Source organism: Archocentrus centrarchus, chromosome 12 (assembly GCF_007364275.1).
Source record: "Archocentrus centrarchus isolate MPI-CPG fArcCen1 chromosome 12, fArcCen1, whole genome shotgun sequence".
Classification (NCBI taxonomy): Eukaryota; Metazoa; Chordata; class Actinopteri; order Cichliformes; family Cichlidae; genus Archocentrus; species Archocentrus centrarchus.
This window is the reverse complement of record NC_044357.1, coordinates 20,037,898-20,057,842: the sequence shown is the minus strand read 5'-3', so window position 1 is coordinate 20,057,842 and position 19,945 is coordinate 20,037,898. Positions and strand designations below refer to the sequence as shown.

General features: G+C 39.4%; 2 protein-coding genes across 8 annotated transcripts; one reads left to right on the top strand and one right to left on the bottom strand.

Moving 5' to 3' along the window:
• Nucleotides 1-708: 708 nt before the first annotated feature.
• LOC115789147 (bromodomain-containing protein 3-like) lies at nt 709-9,021 on the bottom strand. 7 transcript variants are annotated; one of them, XM_030742393.1, is made up of 10 exons: nt 8,982-9,021; nt 5,639-5,965; nt 4,588-4,725; nt 4,237-4,372; nt 3,457-3,707; nt 3,200-3,328; nt 2,951-3,097; nt 1,429-1,574; nt 1,058-1,332; nt 709-927 (listed from the first exon to the last, which is right to left on the bottom strand). In XM_030742393.1, exons 2-10 carry the CDS (start codon nt 5,831-5,833, stop codon nt 821-823), a joined length of 1,524 nt encoding a protein of 507 aa, XP_030598253.1. In that variant the 5' UTR covers nt 5,834-5,965; nt 8,982-9,021; the 3' UTR covers nt 709-820. The 7 variants fall into 7 exon arrangements, with proteins under 7 accessions (XP_030598253.1, XP_030598252.1, XP_030598251.1 ...); XM_030742392.1 differs by having other exon boundaries at nt 5,639-5,968; nt 8,982-9,010; XM_030742391.1 differs by lacking the exon at nt 8,982-9,021 and adding an exon at nt 7,895-8,057 and having other exon boundaries at nt 5,639-5,968.
• A 32-nt stretch (nt 9,022-9,053) lies between these two features.
• wdr5 (WD repeat domain 5) lies at nt 9,054-16,928 on the top strand. Its single transcript, XM_030743204.1, has 14 exons — nt 9,054-9,229; nt 10,585-10,694; nt 10,834-10,942; nt 11,095-11,168; nt 11,375-11,464; nt 13,871-13,960; nt 14,120-14,203; nt 14,282-14,337; nt 14,564-14,610; nt 14,818-14,893; nt 15,169-15,202; nt 15,376-15,450; nt 15,532-15,619; nt 15,840-16,928. Exons 2-14 carry the CDS (start codon nt 10,617-10,619, stop codon nt 15,938-15,940), a joined length of 1,002 nt encoding a protein of 333 aa, XP_030599064.1. The 5' UTR covers nt 9,054-9,229; nt 10,585-10,616; the 3' UTR covers nt 15,941-16,928.
• The last annotated feature ends 3,017 nt before the right edge of the window (nt 16,929-19,945 follow it).

Here is a 19,945-nt window from a genome sequence, read left to right as displayed (position 1 = left end):
TCTTCACAGACGTCTGTAGAAGCAGTCTGCATGCATAGGTCCCTGGTATATAATATCCAAATTACTGCTGAAAACAAAACATTATGTAACAGCAGGGACTGGTCACACACACAATCAACTCTAGATTATTCTTTTTGCCATCATGAAAACCTCACAAATTTTTTAAGGCTCTCAGAAAGCATTTTTATGCTGTGTTTTGTTCCTGGGAAATTACATTCCCACTGTTTGGACTGTTCCCCAAAGCAAACTGCTGAGTTTCATAATATTCCTGGCCTCTGCTGCTTAATTTCATGTTCATACAGAATAAAGAAAAATAAACTGTTGAGATCTGAAACACGGGAAAATTCATCAGTGTTATGTAAGGTGCATTACTGTTGCACTGCACACCTAAATTTATTTACTGCTAATTTTTTTTTTACAGCACATAATAATAATATAAACAGATTAATTATTTCAAAATCACCAAAGCAAAAAAATGTTTATATAAATTTAACTTCATTTCTATGCCATATTTGGAAAAAGATCATATTGTAATTTAAGGGCAAATTAAGTAGCAAAACAAGGATATTGGCTGAAAGCGCTGTAATGAAATCTGCTCTTACTCCAGCAGAACGCCATCCAGATTTCTAGTGACTGATAAACAGCAGAGACAGCTACTGTTATTATAAAAAATGAAAAAGCCACACTGAATACAAACATTCTCCACTGGAATTTTAATTTTTAACATAATGCACATATAACAAAATAGAAAGATTTCATATTTTTTTGAGGAAATGTCTTTTGGTCACAATAGCAAAAATAAATAAAATCAATACAGTGATCATGAGTCACTGTCTTCTGTGCTAGAGTCAGTGAAGCTGCTCTTGGCAGAATCTGAAGAACTGCTGCTGCTGCTGGTGCGATGAGATGCGGTCTGACGGCTTTTCTCTGGATGGAGGGGAATAAAAGAGGCAGCAGCATCGATTAAACAGTACAGACGCTGATAGCAGGGAAACTCTTTGGGTGATTAGCTCCTTAATGTCAAGTGAATTTAAGTGAGTCTGTGCTTTGTACTTACTTTGAAATTTCTTAAACTTCTTACAGAGGCATGCCTTGACGTATTGCTCCAGAGCACGCAGAGTGGATGGCCTCAGTGTCTCAAAGTCAATTTCAATTTCATCTGGGTTGGTGTTGGACACTGAGGGCTCCCGGCTCTGAATGATGTGCACCACGTGGCCCAGCTTCATGCCAGGTAACCGGTTAATGTCCAGGCTCAGCTGGTGCTTTTCATCGTAAGTCATCGGCAAACATTCATCTTCTGACTCCCGTTCTTTGCTTCCTTTCTGTGAATACCTATGATTAAGACAAAGCAGTGAAAGATCTCTGTAAAAAAAAAAGTATAATTAGAACAAAACCAATAAAGTTCTTGAAATAAGTAAAACATCATACCTGGTGCAGGAATTTGACGTACATTTGGAATTCATTGCTCCTATGTTTTGCTGGCTGTTGTCTTTCTTGTCCTTTTCTTTTTTCTTCTTCGGTTTACTCAAAGGGGCTTCAGACAAAGCAGCAAGCTGTCCATGAACAGCTTTAAGCTGGGTAGAGAGTCAGCAGAAAATGGTTAATGTGCTGCCACATAATAACGTTAAAATAAAAGCACCACGAGAATTATAAGTCTTGTATTCCTGAGTCACAGGGTGACTTCCAGGGAGTGTGGAAATACAAAGTTAATTTTCACGCTCCCTGGAAGTCACCCTGTGACCACCTCTACGGTGGACCTCGAAAAGTTGTGCACGCAGCAGGTCAAGTGACCCAACTTTCATGTTGAAGATCATCAATGGTGGCCAGAGCTGGGTCTGCAGCTACAGCCCTGAAACCTGATAGCAGTTTTCAGAATATGATCAAGTAGTGAAGGTGGCACATCTGGTCAAGACTGCAACCAGACACACTGAACACCTGCCACAGAGTGTCCAATGCTTACTCCTACTATAATGTTCTTTAGCATCTGACAAAGACATATGGTGGAAATGACCAGTGAATTTCAGTGTGGTGGCATGACAAGATGCCACCTGTGGAACAGTTGTGAAATTTCCTCACTGCTAAATATTCCACAGTCAACTGTTAGTGGTATTATAACAAAGTGGAAGTGATTGGGAACAACAGCAACTCAGCCATGTCAAATGACACACTGGGGTCAGTGGATGCTGAGGTGCATCGTGCGCAGAGTTTGCCAACTTTTTGCAGAGTCAATCTCTACAGACCTTCAAACTTCACGTGGCCTCCAGATTAGCTCAAGAACAGTGCACAGAGAGCTTCATGGAACCAGTTTCCATGGCCTAACAGCTGCATCCATGCCTTACATCACCAAGAGCAATGCAAGTGGTGGTGCGAAGCATGCCGGTACTGGACTCCAGAGACGTGTTCTCTGGAGTGATGAATCACGCTTCTCCATCTGGCAATGTGATGGACAAGTCTGGGTTTGGTGGTTGTCAGGAGAATGGTACTTGCCTGACTGCACTGTGCCAGATGGGTTGGTTTTCAGGAGCTGGGCTCGGCCCTTTAGTTCCAGTGAAAGAAACTCTACTGCTTCAGCATACCAAGACATTAGGGACAATTTCATGCTCCCAACTTTTTGGGAACAGTTTGGAGATGCCCCCTTCCAAGCCAGGCCTTCTCATCCAACATCACCTCACAAATGTGCTTCTGGAAAGCCTTCCCAGAAGAGTTGAAGAGTTGAAGTGCACATTGTGCACACACAATGTGCACTGGATCTCAGAGGACTTTCAGGAGACAATCTAAAAATAAAAGCAGCTCTGGAAGTGGTTCTGAGCTGTCCAAGGAGACTACCTCCTTGTGCACAGTGGCACAACTTAAATCAGACATGGGCTTTGCTTTGTTATGAGTTGCACAACTTTTTGATAGCACCTGGTAACAAACAATACTTGAGGTAGACATCTGTGCAGCAACCCACCTGATCTGCACCCACCTGTTCTTGCAACTCAGCAAGTTGGGTGGCACGCTCCTCTGCAGACTCCGATTTCTCCAAACTGGCACCTGCTTCTGAGGTCACCTCCACGTGTTCGTCTGGCATCTTTGCGAACCTTTGCTCGAAAACCCCCTGAAACAAACAGTAAAACTGAGTGAAACGGATAGCAGAGCCCCCAAAACTGTACATTTTTTAATAATAACAATAATAATATACTATAAATTCACAACACACCTGAAGTTTTCTGGCCTTAATAACAACATCATGGTGTGCAGGATTGTATTTGTAGCAGTTAGAAAAAATTAACCTAACATCAGCAGCGAATGCTTGTGCATCCTGGTACTCTCCTGCATCCATCTTTTTCTGAAAACAAAAATGGTTCAAAACCAAGTTAACCATCTACAATGTGTGTGTCAAACACAGTAGATGCATGTGTAAAGGTGTATATATATATATATATATATATATATAAGACATATAAGCAAATGTACTTTAACGGTGCTGAGATCCATGGGGTACTTGATGATGTCATGATAATCGTGCAGCTGCAGAGCTTCTGCGTCTACAGGCGTATAGAAAGGCCAGGCATAGGCGGAATGTTTCTTAGAGAACATTTCCCTCAGGATGCTGCTGCAGTATTTAAGCTGTTCACTCAGGCCACAGGGCTCAGCTTGCTGTTGAGGCGACTCCTCTTCAAAGTCGCTCTTGGCACGGCTCGAACTCTCACGCCTCTTCCTGCTTTCTTTAAAAATAAAAATGAAATCACTAAAATTGGTTACAATTGGTTTAAAAATTTTTTTTATTTGTAGTTCTTATCTGCACTATTTCCCTCCTCTGTATTAGCTTAGGGTTTTTAAAGATGCAAAATGCTAAATTGATACAAAAATCCAACTAAAACTAATCTTGAAACCTTCAATATTTCACTGAACAGATAAGAGGCACACAGCTGAGAAACTGAAAGCCTACCTGGGTCGCCAGGATTTTAGACATTTACTCTGATGTGTAAGTACTGCATGTCACAAATCACATCACTCTCCATGAACATCTGCAGCTTCTCTAAAACACCTGCACCACCTCATGTCACATTCAGTTGTATTACATACAAGCTGCTCAGCATCTCATAAGTGACACCCACAAGCTGCTAGTATGCACACTCTACTGAATTCATGCGACCTAACTGCAAATTACTCATTTACTTCTACTAAGTACTTGGTGTATAGAGCATATGAAGTAGCATGAAGTAGTGTTACCAGGTCTTTTAAGTGAGCTACCTTGTGTGCTACTTTTTTTGCCCTTCGCTTTGGCAGCATGAGGAAGAATTTCCACTTCTCTTTGAGGCATCTGTGCAACTTTTTGCAAGTAAATCTTTTCCAAGGCGAGAGCCATCAAGACAATGTCATCTGTAGGCTGGAGAGGACAGAGGGAATTCAGAAGGAGATTTTATGCATTTTGTGGCTTAACTAGGGAAATTATGGAGACGGTGACATGCCTTAGAGAAACAGTAATTTTCACGTTGAAAACTGTTCCGGGGAAGTGTTGACGTCCAAATTAACGGCACTCAGGCCACAGTAGGCAGCAATCACAACAGCGAAACAAACTCAACTCATCACAAAGCTCCTCACCTTGTTATATATGTAGCAGTTAGTGAACATGGTGTTGAAGTCCTGCATGCATTCACTCGCACTCCAATAATAGTTGTTCTCTAGTCGTTTCTTGATGGTTCCCATGTCCATGGGAGATGTTATTATCTTATGATAGTCCTGGTTTAAAATAAATAAATAAAGTCAATGCCAGATGAACATAGTAATGCTACAGTAGTCCTGCTCCACGTCATGCAGCTCTGACAAAGTCTGATTGATGAATCACTGCCCAATTTATTCATTTTGGATCTTAATTTAATTATTTTTTTGCTATAAAACTTGATATTAAATAATTACTTTATTAAGACAGAGTCAAATGGCAACATTAGCATTCAGAATACTCATTAGTATTTGGAAATGAAGGCAAAACTGAAGGCGGTTAAATTATTACCAAAATTTTGATGTTCATGCAGTGCCTGCACTTTTACCTCCAAAAAAGTTAGATAATCTGGGTGGAATTATCAGATAAATATAAGATTTTCCATGGCTTATATTTGTAGATTCCACACTAAACTGGATAAACAAATTAGTGGCACTTCATTATTAAAGCAGCTACATCAAATTAAGAGGTCTTGCCGATGTGTTAAAATGTAGAATCAAGGAAATTTCGGCCAGTTTTAGGGTCATTTGTTACTGAAGCACGGGTAAAAATTTAGATAAGATGTAAAACAGAGTGACACCACATTCCAATGTCTCTTTACTCACTGTGGTATGTGGGTTGTGCATAAAAATTAGGAGGCAACAAAAACAGGAGGGGGGAAACAAAAAGAATAAAACAGATCTTAGACAACATTAATATTTGCAATGAGAGAATAACAAAAATTGTTGAAGGGTCTGGAAGCAGTGTGAGAAGAGAAACACAGACGGATGGAGACAGTAACACAAAGTAGGTTAACATGGCAAAAAATAAAATTAAACCTGTTAGGGGGGAAAAAATGCTGGCAAATATGCAGCTACCAATAAATATACATTTAACTACAATGGCCAAATAGATTATATAATAAAACATACTAAACACGTGCAAACTACTCACTGGCAGTCCAAGAGCGACTGCATCGACGGGCTGGTAAAAAGGCCAGGCGAACTGGTGCCGCCACAGAGATCTGATCACTACATTCTGCATAAACTGCAGCTGGTTGGTCCTCCGGCCTGGCTTGTTGGGACTGGTCACCTCAGGAGGTGGGGGATTAACAAACTGCGGTGGGTCCTGGTCAGTGTCTGCGGACATGATGGCGGCACAAGTTCTGCTGGTTTTTTGTTATCTTCCGTTAGTCATGTAGTGTTCAGCTGACAGCTTGTCACACACTCTGAAAACTAGGTATGAGGCAGGCTGGGCAGTCGTCCAACCACTCGATGTGGCCTGCTGACATAAAAGAATAAACAGTTATGATCACATGGTTCTCTAAATATTAAAGATAACGAGTGACAGATTGCTTCACGCTATTGATCTTTTGAAGCTTTCATTAATGTACTGCAATCCTGTGTTTATCACATTTCATATCTGATTTTATCATTTTCATTATTATGTAAAGCAGGCTGCATAGTAATTAATGCACAGAGGTGAATAAAGGCTCCTCTCCTTGCGTGTTGAAAGGAGCCAGTTAAGGTGGTTCAGGGCATGTGGTTAGGATGCTTCCTGGGCACCTCACTTTTGGAGGTTTTCAGCCACGCCCAACTGGGAGGAAACCCCGGGGTAGACCCAGAACCTGCTGGAGAGATTATATATCTTGTCTGGCCTGGGAAAACGTCAGGGTCACCCACAAGGAACTGGAAAGTGTGGTTGGGGAGAAAGACGTCAGCCCGCTTAGCCTGCTGCCACCGTGACCTGACTTTGGATAAATAGAAGACGATGGCTGGATGGAGGGTGTCTAGAGGTTTAGCGAGCATGCTTCAAAAATGGTTTTGGGTGAGCATATGGATAACATCGTCCTCTCTACATTTACAAGGCAAAGACGCAGAGGATGTTTTATTAGCTGTGACAGATTCAAGTGTTTGAAGTTACTATAATTTTAATATTTAGAGAGCCTGGAGAGGTGGAGGCATGCAGTAGAGTGAACAGGAATGAAAGTGAGTACAAGCAAGACAAAATGTGTGTGCGCGCGAGTGAGACAAGTGGAAAGGTGTATATGCAAGGAGTAGAGATGCAGAGAGTTGATATGACAGAGCAGGATGCTAAAGATAGTGTGAGATGGAGGCAGATGATCCACTGTGGAGAACCTTAAAGGAAGCAGCCGGAAAAAGATGATGATGATGATGATTTATTTGCAATTCTGCTGCATTTTGACTCATTTCCAGAGTGGGTTTGTTCGTTCCAGTTTAGTTTTCAAATAGCTTAAAACTTGTTTTATTATCATCATCATCATCATATTATGGTAGCCATTTCTAAAGGACAAGTTCATATATAGATATTACAAGACACACACTAATTATTGTGAAGGCATCCTTTTCTCAATAAATAAATAAAAGTTTTTCTAAGTGCACATTACTGTTTGAGCACACTTTTTTTTTTTTTTTTTACATTAAAGAAGGCCAGTTTTCCCTTTATTGCAGCTAACTCAAATGCTTCTTAAAACCTAGTTTTATTTGCTTATTTTTAACTCAACATTACCTCCGAGAAGCCACTAAGAGCTTGCATCATCTCAGACGCGGTCAATTTCAGTCTAACCGCAGCGATATCATGCCATCAAATACAATTTAGAGGTGTCACTTCACCCAAACAAAGCCCTGATATAATAACACTTTCACTGAGTGAGAAGGAAGAATAGGCTTACCGAGCTTTAAATGAACACAACAGAGTTGCATAACCAGGAGGCCAGATGTTGGGAACAGTAACCAGAGGCACGTTCACCACGTTAGCTTCACTTGGCTAGCAGCTTAAGGTAAACTTATACGGGCGTTTTGACGGATAAATATAAATCGTCATTGCAAATGAGCAATAACAGACATCATAGTATATTCTGTAGGACCTCCTTGGGTTTTGTTCACAAGAATACTGCTTTGCGGTCAACTTACGACTTGCAAAGTTCTCATATAGACGCTGGTTGCTGTTAACAGTAAGCTTACAATTGTCTTCAGATAACGGCAGCCCAGGCATAAGTATGTAAACCTCACAATTTGCTAGAGGATGACGGGAGTCTCACGAGTGTTTACCAACTCCTTTTTTCTTTTTTTTTCTTATCTTTTTCACTTTGAAATGAGTTAAGAAGCTGATCTGCTTCAGAAGACCGTTCAACCCGCACCGAAGCCCAAACAGAGCAGAAAGTTGGGATATGCAAACTTCCACACAAACCTGCTGCAGGCATGGCTTCACGGAGCAAGCTCCGCTTCGTCGAGAGATTCAGTGGGCAAATGTTTAGCCAAAGTTAACGGCGGATACCGCCGCCTGCCGTGTCGGAGGGTGTCGAGTGTATAACCAAAATTAAAGAAAGTCTGTGAAGTTCCCCAGAGTGGAGAACATTGATTTGTTTTTGGTTTTTTTTTTTCGTTTTCTTTCAGCTGCTCCCTTTAAGGGGCCGTCACAGATCATCTGCCTCCACCTCACCCTAATCCTCAGCATCCTCCTCTCCTCTGTCACACCCCCCCCCTCTGCATGTCCTCCTCCTTCTCTGAGGACGTCTTTTCAGTATCCTGTGTACAGTGTCTCTCCTCTGTACATGCCCAAACCATCTCAACCTTGCATCTCTGCAACTCTGTCTCTGAACTGCTCAGTCTGAGCTGTCCTTTTGCTGTCCCTTGTCCATCCTGGTCACTCCCAGTGAAAATCTGAGCATCTTCAGCGCTGCCTCCTGTCTTTTTGTCAGTGCCACTGTCTCCAAACCATCTCACTACAATCATGCAAATCTTCCATTTCAGTCTGGCTGCTATCCTTCTGTCATAAATCACCCCCGGCATTCGTCTCCACGCACTCTACCCTGCCTGCACTATCTTCTCCAATTGTCTTGTGCACTGCCAGTTGCTTTGCATAGTTTGTCAGTTGCTTTGCATGGTTTGTCAGTTGCTTTGCATGGTTTGTCAGTTGCTTTGCATGCTTCACCTCAGGTATTTTAAACTCAACCACCTTCACTAACTCTACTTGCGTCTTCACTGTTACACAAGTCTCCCTCTCATCCACACACATGCATTCTGTTTTGCTTCTACTGGCACCCAGAGTGCACCTCCTCCTGAGCAACTCTTTCTCAGCACGAAGCCATACCGCTGTTCACCGAGCATCACCGCTCTCGTCTTTCCCATATTTTCACGGGATAGGGCCAATCAACTTTATCCCTCTGTAGTTACTACAGTTACTACCCTTGTTTTTTTTTTTTTTACTTATGTTAAGCATGTAATGAATGGCACGCAATAAATATCTCTGGTTGATGAGTGGTAGCAGTACTTACCTGAACACGTTGGTTTGCGTCCCGCCATGAAAACCAGAGAAGAAGAAGAGCGCAAAACGCATGCGCAAAAGCTTCAGCACACCACATTCCCCGCTTCTCTTTCCTGCAGGCAATCATCCAAGAGCAAGCCACTTGATGTATACGTTCTCCGTGATCATTTGAATACGCATATCTGGTGATTTTAAAAAAATCATCTTTAGAGCGTTTACGAGGATTAACAATCTGACCGCGAAGCTCTAACAATCTCTGTGAGTATCGCCTTTATGACTGAATCCTCATTGTGTGAATGGAGGGCCCCTCCGTAGCACCTCAGCCAGTTTGTCAACAGCACCAGTACATTTCGAGCAGCGGCGGCTACATCATCAAACAGACTTTAGCTTTCATAAAAAACCATTGGTTTTAAGATGGTTCTGTCTCTGACTACGGCACACCAAAATCTTAATAAAACAGCGTAGCTAACTATCGTCCCAATAGTGTTACGATCGTAGTCACAGTTTAATTTTTCAGCCAAGGGAGTCCGTGTCGTCCTTTGTTTGATTCTCTCTTTCCTCGCAGGTTTATTGCATTTAAACACAAATTAATGTTAATATTAATATTACAAATAAATGGCAACCAGTCTTAGCTGATTGTATAACGTGTTTCTATTTGGTCGTTTCAAGTAACCATAACGAGGTAGTGCCGCGTTAGCTAGCTAAAGCTAGCTAAAATGGCTACATTTGGAGCTAAATGAGAAAGCAGCAACACGAACAAGAGAAAATAGCTGCAGCCTTTGTCAACCGGGATAAATACGGCCTTTAGTCAAAACTGCAGCGGTCATGGTTCATATGAGGGACATAAACCTAAAAGGAACCAGCGGGAGCTAAAAAGCCGCCCATTGTATGTGTACCAGGTGTTTTAGTTTGTGCATATTTTGTAGCATTCATTATCTACCAATCTTATCTTGTGATATGGAGGAAGAGATTTGTCCTTTCATTGCCTTTCATTATTGAAAACCACTATCAGACTGAATACTGACTGTATTCAGTCTGATAGTGACTGTCAGTGAATGTCAGTTAGTGCAGGGAGTTATAACCAAAAAAAAAAAAAAATATAATAGGTTTAAATTGACTTATTATGATATCAGGAGTGTATAGAATAGAAAACACCGCTGTGTCATCTTAGTAAATGAAACACAAACTAGAAAATTTCAGAGGAAATTTTGGGTGTGCCTGTGGACCTGCTGTCAGTTGAGATGTCAGGATCTGATAGGGGCTAACTGGATGTATGTAGCAATCAGACGGCTGGAAGCAGGTGTTGAATGGTCATTTTAATAACAAAAGAATTTCATTTTGAAGGGCCAATACTTAATTATATACAGAAAAGCCAACACCATCTATAAGCCTAGATAAGTGCCATTAATGTTTATGAAGTTGTACTTTTAAGGTCTTTACACAGCTATCCAGGCTGCCGATGATATAAACTACTCAAAAAAACGCTGAGGGTGTTTTTATCTGTTCGCTGGTATTTATGACTGGTATACTGATCAGCACTAATGGCAATGCTCATAATGTATTTTTTTTTTTTTTTTTTTACATTTATTTTAATATATTTTTCTCTGCATTAGGATACTGCACAGTAGATGCTAATTTCCCCACCATGGCAACAGAAGACAAGAAACCAGAGACTGACACAAAGCCTCCAGTTGTGCCGTCAGCGTCTGCCAGCCAAAGCAAGGTTTGAGTGTCGCTAGTGTTACCTATTCTGTTCCAACTGCAGCCTTTTAGGCAGGGCCAGGAAATGCCCATAGTTGGGATTTATTTTTGCTCGATATAGGCTTAGATGAATGTATGTCATAATTTGTTTTTACTTACAGTCGGCACCTGCAAAGCCAAACTACAGCCTGAAATTCACATTAGCGGGCCACACTAAAGCTGTGTCCTCTGTCAAATTCAGTCCGAGTGGAGAATGGCTCGCCAGCTCGTGTGAGTAAAAATCAGTGCTGTAACTAGCATTTTTTTATTCCATAATTGATTAATCATCTGTAATTTATTGCAGCTTCTTTTTTAATTTTAAGCTGACCTTTATTTTAACCTGTATTTACACTGAATGTATATTTATTCTTTTTTTTCTACAGCTGCTGACAAACTGATCAAAATCTGGGGAGCGTATGATGGCAAATTTGAAAAAACCATATCTGGACACAAACTTGTGAGTTTGACCGACTCATCTCTAGTGCCGCTGTGCTTATGCTTTTGTTTGTTATTTTGTTTGTAACTGTTTCATTCTTTATGTTTAGTCAATTGGAATCAGATGAGTAGCCAGTAAGGCACGTGCCCTGGTTTTATTTGTTACTTTGGCTCCACGCTAGCTGTCCTAAGAGCTTCAAGTCCTGATTATTTCCCGTGAATCTGTAGGGTATATCTGATGTGGCCTGGTCCTCTGATTCCAACCTCCTGGTGTCTGCATCAGATGACAAAACCCTGAAGATCTGGGATGTCAGCTCGGTAAGACGGCAGATTATTTAAATGATTTTGCTGGTGTAATACTGAGCTGAATGTGCACTTGGTGTTTCCTGCATATATTTTATATGGACAAACTACATAGGTATAATAAGTGCCACCAAAGAATATTAGACCAACAGTTTTAATTAGTTTTATTTCAGCCATCCAGCAGGAGGGCATCTTGATAATGTTATAACTTAATTTGGCATATGATCTTCTTTCTAGAACAATCATACAGATGATTGCTTCATTATCATCTGTGCTCTCAACCTTTCCTGCTCCATAGCAACTAAGCAAAAGCACGATAAAAACATAAGGAAAATATATAGTACTGTGCAAAAGTCTTGACCCACCCCTTATTTCTTTATATTTTGTTTCCAAGGAGTCAGACTTTCTTGTGATTTTTAAAGTGCACCTGAGCTGTAGTTTTCCAGGATTTCTGAAGGTCTTTCCAAAAATTTTATAGGCATTGACTGCTTTTTTTTCACTCACTTTCAGTCCAGCCCTTGTACCTGACCCTTTTCAGGGGAATGTTTTTTTTTGTTTGTTTGGACCTCTGAATCATTCAAGCATAAAAAAGGGAACCTAAATCAAAACTTTGCATATCTCAGCATGGCGTGCAGTATGTCCTTAAAAAAATGAAAAGGAAATGAAAAAAAAAAATGGACAAATGGACGACTAAAAAAAAAAGCATCTAGAGCAGATGACCATGATCTGAAAGTTATGTTCTTAAGAAAGACCCTGACACAGAGGGATACATCTGGCCCTTCAGTTGAGCCATCTGCTGTTTGCCAAAGTCTCATCAGAAATGGTCTCAGTGGAAGGGTGACTGTGAAGAAGCCCTTCTTAAGGAAGGAACATGTGGAGAAAAGGCTGAGGTGTGCCAAATTATAGAAGAACTGGACTGAAAATCAACTTTTGGTTCAACTTATCAGTACAGACAGAGGAGGTCCGGAGAGAGACAGACATCTGTAAAACGCAGTGGAGGCTCTGTCATGTTTTGGAGCTGCATGTCAGCCAGTGGTTGTCAAAAATTGATGGAATTATGAATGCTGAAAAGTACCGTCATATTTTGATCCACCGTGCAGTACCATCTGAAATGCATCTGATTGGCAAACGGCTTCACTTTTCAGCATGACAATGATCCGACACACACTGCCGATACAGTGAAAGCATACCTGGATAGAAAAACACACAGTCAGTGTGACACACTATCAGTCACGGAGTAGAACAAAAGGCAGCCAGCATCCAAAGAGGAGCTTTGAATGTTCCTTCAGGAAGCCTGGAAAAACATTCCTGAAGACTACTTGAAGAAATGACAAGAAAGCTTGCTCAAGGACGTTCAGGCTGTGTTAAAGAATAAGGGGTGGTCATACCAAATATTGACTTTCAAGCATGTTAGAATTGAATTTCCAGATATGTTTGCACAGATTTCAATAGAACACTGCAGCCATTTCCCATTGTCCTGGCACAATATAAAGAAATGAGGGGTGGCTCAAGACCTTTGTACTGAGTGGCTCAGTAGACTGAATTGTTCACCACTTTTTCCCCCCACATTAGCAGCTTTTGCATCTAAAGTCTGAAGCATTGAGAGCTGCTGGTACTGCTTATAGTGCTGATTCCATATTTATTGACTACCTGAATGCACGACTTATTGCATGATTGCATATGTTCAACTAAATCTGTGTGGAGGCTTGTTATTCAAACTCTGGATAATTTTTTTTTTTTTTTTACTAAGAGTTCCTACTCCTACTGTTTGAGAGGACAATGCAATCAATGATTGGGTAACTCGCGGACAGTCTCCCCCTCGTTTACTCTTCCTGTACCTGCTGATTCTAATATATGCTCACTTCAGAGCACCTCAGTAATTCTCTGACATCACATTTACATAAAGTTAGAATGCTGTTCTTTCTAACTTTTGTTGTAAATGTAGCTGAAATTATGTGTGCTGATTTTTGTCAGATAATGTTGCATTTATCAAATTAGGATTTTAGCAGAGCAACAGTGGAAATTGCATTGAAGTTGATTAAAATATTGTAATGTGATATTTTATATCTGTTCCATTGTCTGATAAAAGATCAGGGAAAAAAAATCTGTAAATGAGAAGCGCTTCCTTGGGAATATTAATAGAATCTCGTGTTGGAAACACCGCACTACTGTAAAAAAAAAAAGGGTAGATTGTGATTTGGTAAGGCTCAGTCTACACTGCTACAGTGTCTTATTATACATTTATGAAGTATGAAAATGAAATCCATGTAGGCTCTTTGGGTTCATGTCTGCGGTTTCTGCTTATGTTTAAATTTTTTATCAAATTTAAAGCTGCGTTGTGGTGTGATTTACTTGAAGACAGCCCCGACACTGGTTTTTCTGAAAAATGTGGCATTTCAACCAATTTTCTCTCTAATCCAGGGGAAGTGCTTAAAAACTCTGAAAGGTCACAGCAACTACGTCTTCTGCTGCAACTTCAACCCCCAGTCCAATCTTATTGTGTCAGGGTCGGTGAGTACCACGTTCTTGGCAAGAAACAAGCCCTGCCTAAATGGAAAGCAGATGTTAGACCTTTGTGAAAGCGCTCACTTTGAGCATTAGAAACATGCCTTTGAGTGGTCTTGAAAAATAAATAATGGGGAAAGGTTTTTTTCTCTCTTCCATTTCTAGTTTGATGAGAGTGTAAGGATATGGGACGTGAAGACTGGGAAATGTCTGAAAACTCTGCCAGCTCACTCTGATCCCGTCTCCGCCGTAAGTTTGTTTTTTATAATTAATTAGACAAGTGTTCTAGATTTCACCTTAAGCGTGATGGTCTGTCTCGGCCTGCAGGTTCACTTCAACAGAGACGGCTCTCTGATTGTGTCCAGTAGCTACGATGGCCTTTGGTGAGTACTTGGAGCCTCCCGTGACTCTCTGGACACAGTTCAATTAACCCGGATGCTTTTAAAGAACTGGAAATGCTCCATGCTTAGCATATTTGCTCTGTACGCCATATAAAAAAGAAATCCCTTATTGTCACATTGTAGCTGATGTGGATGACTTTCCAGGCGTCCGGTGTCTGATTATACACGGAAACGTCTCTCAGTTAATTATGTCATCTTTCATTCACAGTCGAATCTGGGACACAGCATCAGGGCAGTGTTTAAAGACACTGATAGGTGAGATCAGTCACACACGCGCTCCGATTTTCACATTTTTATTTGATTTGTAATAGAAAGTGCTAATTAAATGATTGATTGGTGATAGCAAATGTAATTAGTTTTGTATCGAGGCATGAAAAATGCAATCACGTCAAAGCTTTAAAAAAAAAAAAAATATCTGTGTGATGAATGTTTTCTTTGTATTCTCGTTTTTGTGTTTCTTAGATGACGACAACCCTCCCGTGTCATTTGTGAAGTTTTCCCCCAATGGGAAATACATTCTGGCTGCTACACTGGATAAGTGAGTGTTAGTTTAATTGTATAAATGTTGCAACGTGGTTGCTCATGGGGGGGGGGAGGGTCGCTTGATTGTTGGGGTCTTTTCTTCACAGTATAATGCACCTTGAGGTGACTGTTGCTGTGATTTAGCGCTATATAAACAAGTCTAATTGAATTGTTTTCACCTGCATTGCTTGGTTTTCACCAGCAGAGGGCAGCACAACACCACAATAAGCTGGTCTTTTTTTTTTTTTTTTTTTTTTTTTTTTTTTGACTGACCTTCTGTTTGTTTTTTAGCACACTGAAGCTATGGGACTACAGCAAAGGAAAAGTAGGTGGACTCGATTATCTTTTATTGTAACTGCTTTCATTTGTCAGTGTTTACAAAGTACTGTCCTTGCCTCAGTAATGATGGCATGTGATTTTAATTTAAACATTTGTTTACTAGTAAACACAATAATGTAGATTTTACAGTTGTCTTTTTTTTTTTTTTTTTAATTTCAGTGCTTGAAGACATACACAGGCCATAAAAATGAGAAGTACTGCATATTTGCAAATTTCTCTGTCACTGGTGGGAAGGTAAGATTTAGTTTGGATACTGATTTTTATTTATTTGTTTTTATTTTTAATTTGAGTTTCATTGTTGCTGCTCCTCTGCAGTGGATCGTGTCGGGCTCAGAAGACAACATGGTTTATATCTGGAACCTGCAGACGAAGGAGATTGTGCAGAAACTCCAGGGCCACACAGGTACTGCAGAGGCTCTACCACTCTAATTACCACATAATGTGTGGAGACTAAAAATTGAAGGCAACATCAGCTGTCTTTGGAAGTCATTTCATTAAATACTTAAAGGCACAATTCATTTTTCAGGCAGAAATTTGCAGCTGAGTTTGAACATTGTATTCTGCTATAATCTGTTCTTTTAGTTTGTAGTTCTCGGCACTATTAAAATGTTCCCTCTTTTCAGATGTTGTCATTTCGACCGCCTGCCACCCCACAGAGAACATCATCGCATCTGCGGCTTTAGAAAACGACAAAACCATCAAGCTATGGAAAAGCGACTGCTAAGCCATTTTGGATCTTTTGGGCCACTTGTGTTCCCTTTATTTTTTTTTTTATATATATATATAAATATATATAATTTTCCTGCATTTTATTGTAAGACAGGAGGACTTTTGTTTTCTAACAGAGCGCTCCTGCTGGATTGGAAGAATGAAAGGAAACTTCATCAAATGTTATGACATTCAGCCAGGAGAACCAAACCAGACACATCATCCACACACAGTTCTGCAGCGGACGTTATCCTCTCAACGCACGTGCCAGATGTCGACGTCACATTATGGAAATTTGTGATTTTTTTTTTTTTTTTTTTTTTTTGGTTTTACTTTGCAAAGTTCTGGTGCGTTAGTATTTTTTTATTTTTAAAACACTGCATTAACTTTGATGTCACTGCCCCCATCAGCACGTTTCTGCTCTTGTACGATAAATTGAATGGTTATTTGATCCTCTGTATTTTTTTTCTTGCCTTTGTGTAACTCAGCAGTACCATCTATAGTACATGACTTGCAAGTGAAGAGGAGATGGTATACATAAGGATCACTACACTGAAGGATTTTAGATCTTAAGTGAGTGCTGTATGCCTGATAAGTGCTGATTTTTAGGGCAACAAACCAGTATTGGATTTAAGTGCGAACGTTGGGAAATATGCAGAGTATGTCAAAAAAAATCCAAGATTTGTTCCCAAAAAATGCTTTTTTTTTTTTAAACATCATAGTATTGGCGCACCCTTAAAAATTTTTTACTTATCATTTGACAGTTCACGTTAGTGACCAAATGCAGTTATTGTGTTCCAGTATTTGTACATATGCCACACGTCGCAATTTGATTACTTTAGCTGTCTTTGTGTTTTTATGTTCTCTGCTTGACTAGCTGATAGCTCTGCACATGAAGCCAACAGGCTGCTTTTCCTGTAGTTAACCTGGATTCTGTGTAAAATATGTTCACATCTGAAAGCTGTAACTCACATCCGAAATAAAACCAGTTTTTGTATGTTTCACCTCGAGCCGTTCAGTTTTTTTTTTTTTTTTTTTGTGCCATTGCTGTACACCTCGTAACACAAACTCAACTGGAGTTGATCTTTAAATTTTTTTTTTTAATCTTTTTTTTTTTTTCCTGTCAATGAACGATAGAGCATCAGAACAACCCACAAGGAACAGATGACAAAAATTCAATTTTCTTAAAAATAGACAAAATATAATGAAAAGATTTTCCCATCTTGCAGCGACAGGTTGAAGAACAAAAAAAAAAAAAAAAAAAGCAAAGTAAAAAGCGACACAGTTACCAACGTGCCAAAGCTTACCATTACTCCTGCTTTACATTTTCAATCTGAAAATTTTCTCTTGCTGTCAAATAAGCATTTCCACAATGTACATAACAGCCCACAGTGAGAAGGGAAAGAGTACAGAGTACATGAGCACGGGATAAAATTACCTTTGTACAAAAATAGAGCTTTTTCCAAGTGTTTTTTTTTTTTTTTTTTAAACTACAACATTTTACTGTATGCGACAAAGAAAGCAGTGATTGTGTCACAAGCTCACCTTTTCCTGATTACAATTTTTTTTTCAACATACAATTGCTAAGCAACACATACATTTTGGAGGGCTTAAAACTTAACCATTTTTTCCCCTCTTATTTCATAGTTTATTGAGGTCCCACAAACTGCTGAGAAGCTGGTTCTTTTTGAGTTTAGAACTGCTGCAATTCTGCTGGTTGATCAGGATTTTTTCTTTATAAAAAAGGTCAAAATGCAAACAAAACACCATAAAACACCTGGCGTGAAACAGTTTGGTCTGAAAGACTCGTCTCCCTCTTTCAATGTTGGAAATCGTTAAAGGAACAGAGCTGTCGATATATATTTATAAATATATACACATATACATATTAACAAAATATAGCTTTATGTTATAAAGCATTCATGAAGGTAATCATTCTTTGTAGGTGACCATTTCTTTCTTGTCAAGAAGATCGATTTCCTGCAGGGGGGGGGGGGGGGGGGGGGGGCACATCATCCACTTTATGGCTTAAAATAGCTGCGGTCACTAATCACAGTATGAGGAGACATCAGACTCAGAGGAACAGGGGGGTATCCGTTTTAAACACGTGGGTCACCTGGTTGAAAAACGAGCGCTTGATTGCTGATCTGCTGTTCTTGATTAAAATCAGCCTCTAAAAATATTCTGATCTCACAAGGTTTTCTTAAAAATCTATGAAGGTTTTTGTTTTAACAGACAAGTGTGTATATATATGTATATATATATATATATATATATATATATATATATATATATATATATATATATATATATATATATACACATTCTATTTTTTTTCTTTCCCATAGTATAAATACTGTAAGTTCAAGATGGCAGTCAATACTGTCACGTGGAGAGGTTTTAATATTCAGGCCACCTCAATGAAAATGTAGAGTAACAATCAAACACAAAGCCAATAGTTCATTTTGACATTATTGCTACTTTACTCAGGTTTAACAAGCACAGATACTGAGGTTTTGTCTGAGCCAAAGGAACATTGATGATAATAATGCGGTTTGAAAGTGCCTTCTTCTTGTAAAAAGGAAAAAAAAAAAAAAAAAAAAAAATTCAAGTTATGTTGCAGCGCGCTGTCTTCCACTAGAGGGAGCTCGCAGCTCTTAAATCACCACTAGGTCCCTCGCGTTCTCTAATCCGAACTTCTCCCTCACCTAAAGTAAACCTTGAAGTCTCGCTTGAGGTGTACAGCATCTGACATTTCAGAGCTGGCATGTATGAACCAGCTTTTTTGATTTTGATTTTTTCTTTTTCTTCCATCGTGAGACAAAAGAGATCATTGGCCATCTGGGGATCAGTTTCACGGAGGTGGAATGACATTTAGAAATTCTCTCCCAGTGCGTGCTCCTTTATGAAACTAGACCCAAATAATAAAAAAAAATAAATAAAATTACATATGGCCACTTCACTTAAGGTTTTTTTTCTGAGTCAGAAATCTATGGAGTCTTAATGGCCCTCAAACTTGGTTATAATTGATGAATTTGGTAACAAAGTCATCAGTAGCTGACAGCTAATCAAGAAAAACTAAGCTCCTATTGCTTCCCATGAGCTTCATTTTTCATAAGCCAATTGTGACATGAAATATGATGAAATATACATGAAACACCACCAGATTTAAAAATATATATATTGTTTCATCATTTTAAGAGTGGATTAAATTGAGTTTTTTAATCTTTTATTTCATACTTTTACTTGTGTTTTCAATGCTATTTGGATTTCATTTATCTATTACTATCAACCTGACAAATTATTTTCAAAGTGGCACGCTCAAGACTCCATACACTTCCTCACATCCCATTAAAAATCTGACTTTTATTAAAAATGCAATGATAACACAGTGCTCAGGTTTCTTTCTTTGTTTTGTCCACATACTGTAAAGGTGTTTATGAAAGAGTAACAAAGATAGAAAGAAAATCCTATTTAAATCCTTTTAACCATCATCATAATCAGCAATCAGGATTATCACCATCTTTTTGTTTGGTTTATTTTTTTTTTTACACTCGGTGATCCTGGAGACACCTGCTGTAGTGTGACCTACCACAAAGTTTAGGTTTGAGTGCTTTCGCTGGTGTTCATATATATCCGTCTGTTTGCGGGCAGATTTTGTCAGCGAGGGTTGGCGGCTGGTGTAATTCATGTCAAAATTAATTTTAGCCCTTACTATAATGGTCACGTTTACTCTAGAGGTGTTGCCTCCTGCCAGGCCACCATTGTAAATAACAGTTTTCTCTTAATGACTTGCCTGGTTAAATACAAGTTAGGATACAAGTTAGTTTCAGTCCAAGGTGAGTAAACCAGAGCAGAATAGCTTCTGCATATATTAAAAATAACCTTAGTATTATTTTCTCTGTCAAGTTTTTTTTTTTTTTTTTTTTTTTTTACAGTGGACCCACACCTCACAAGCACTTTCTTTAAAAGACATCAGACCTGTGGACAATCTTTGGAAATGCAATTGATGCATAGTTTT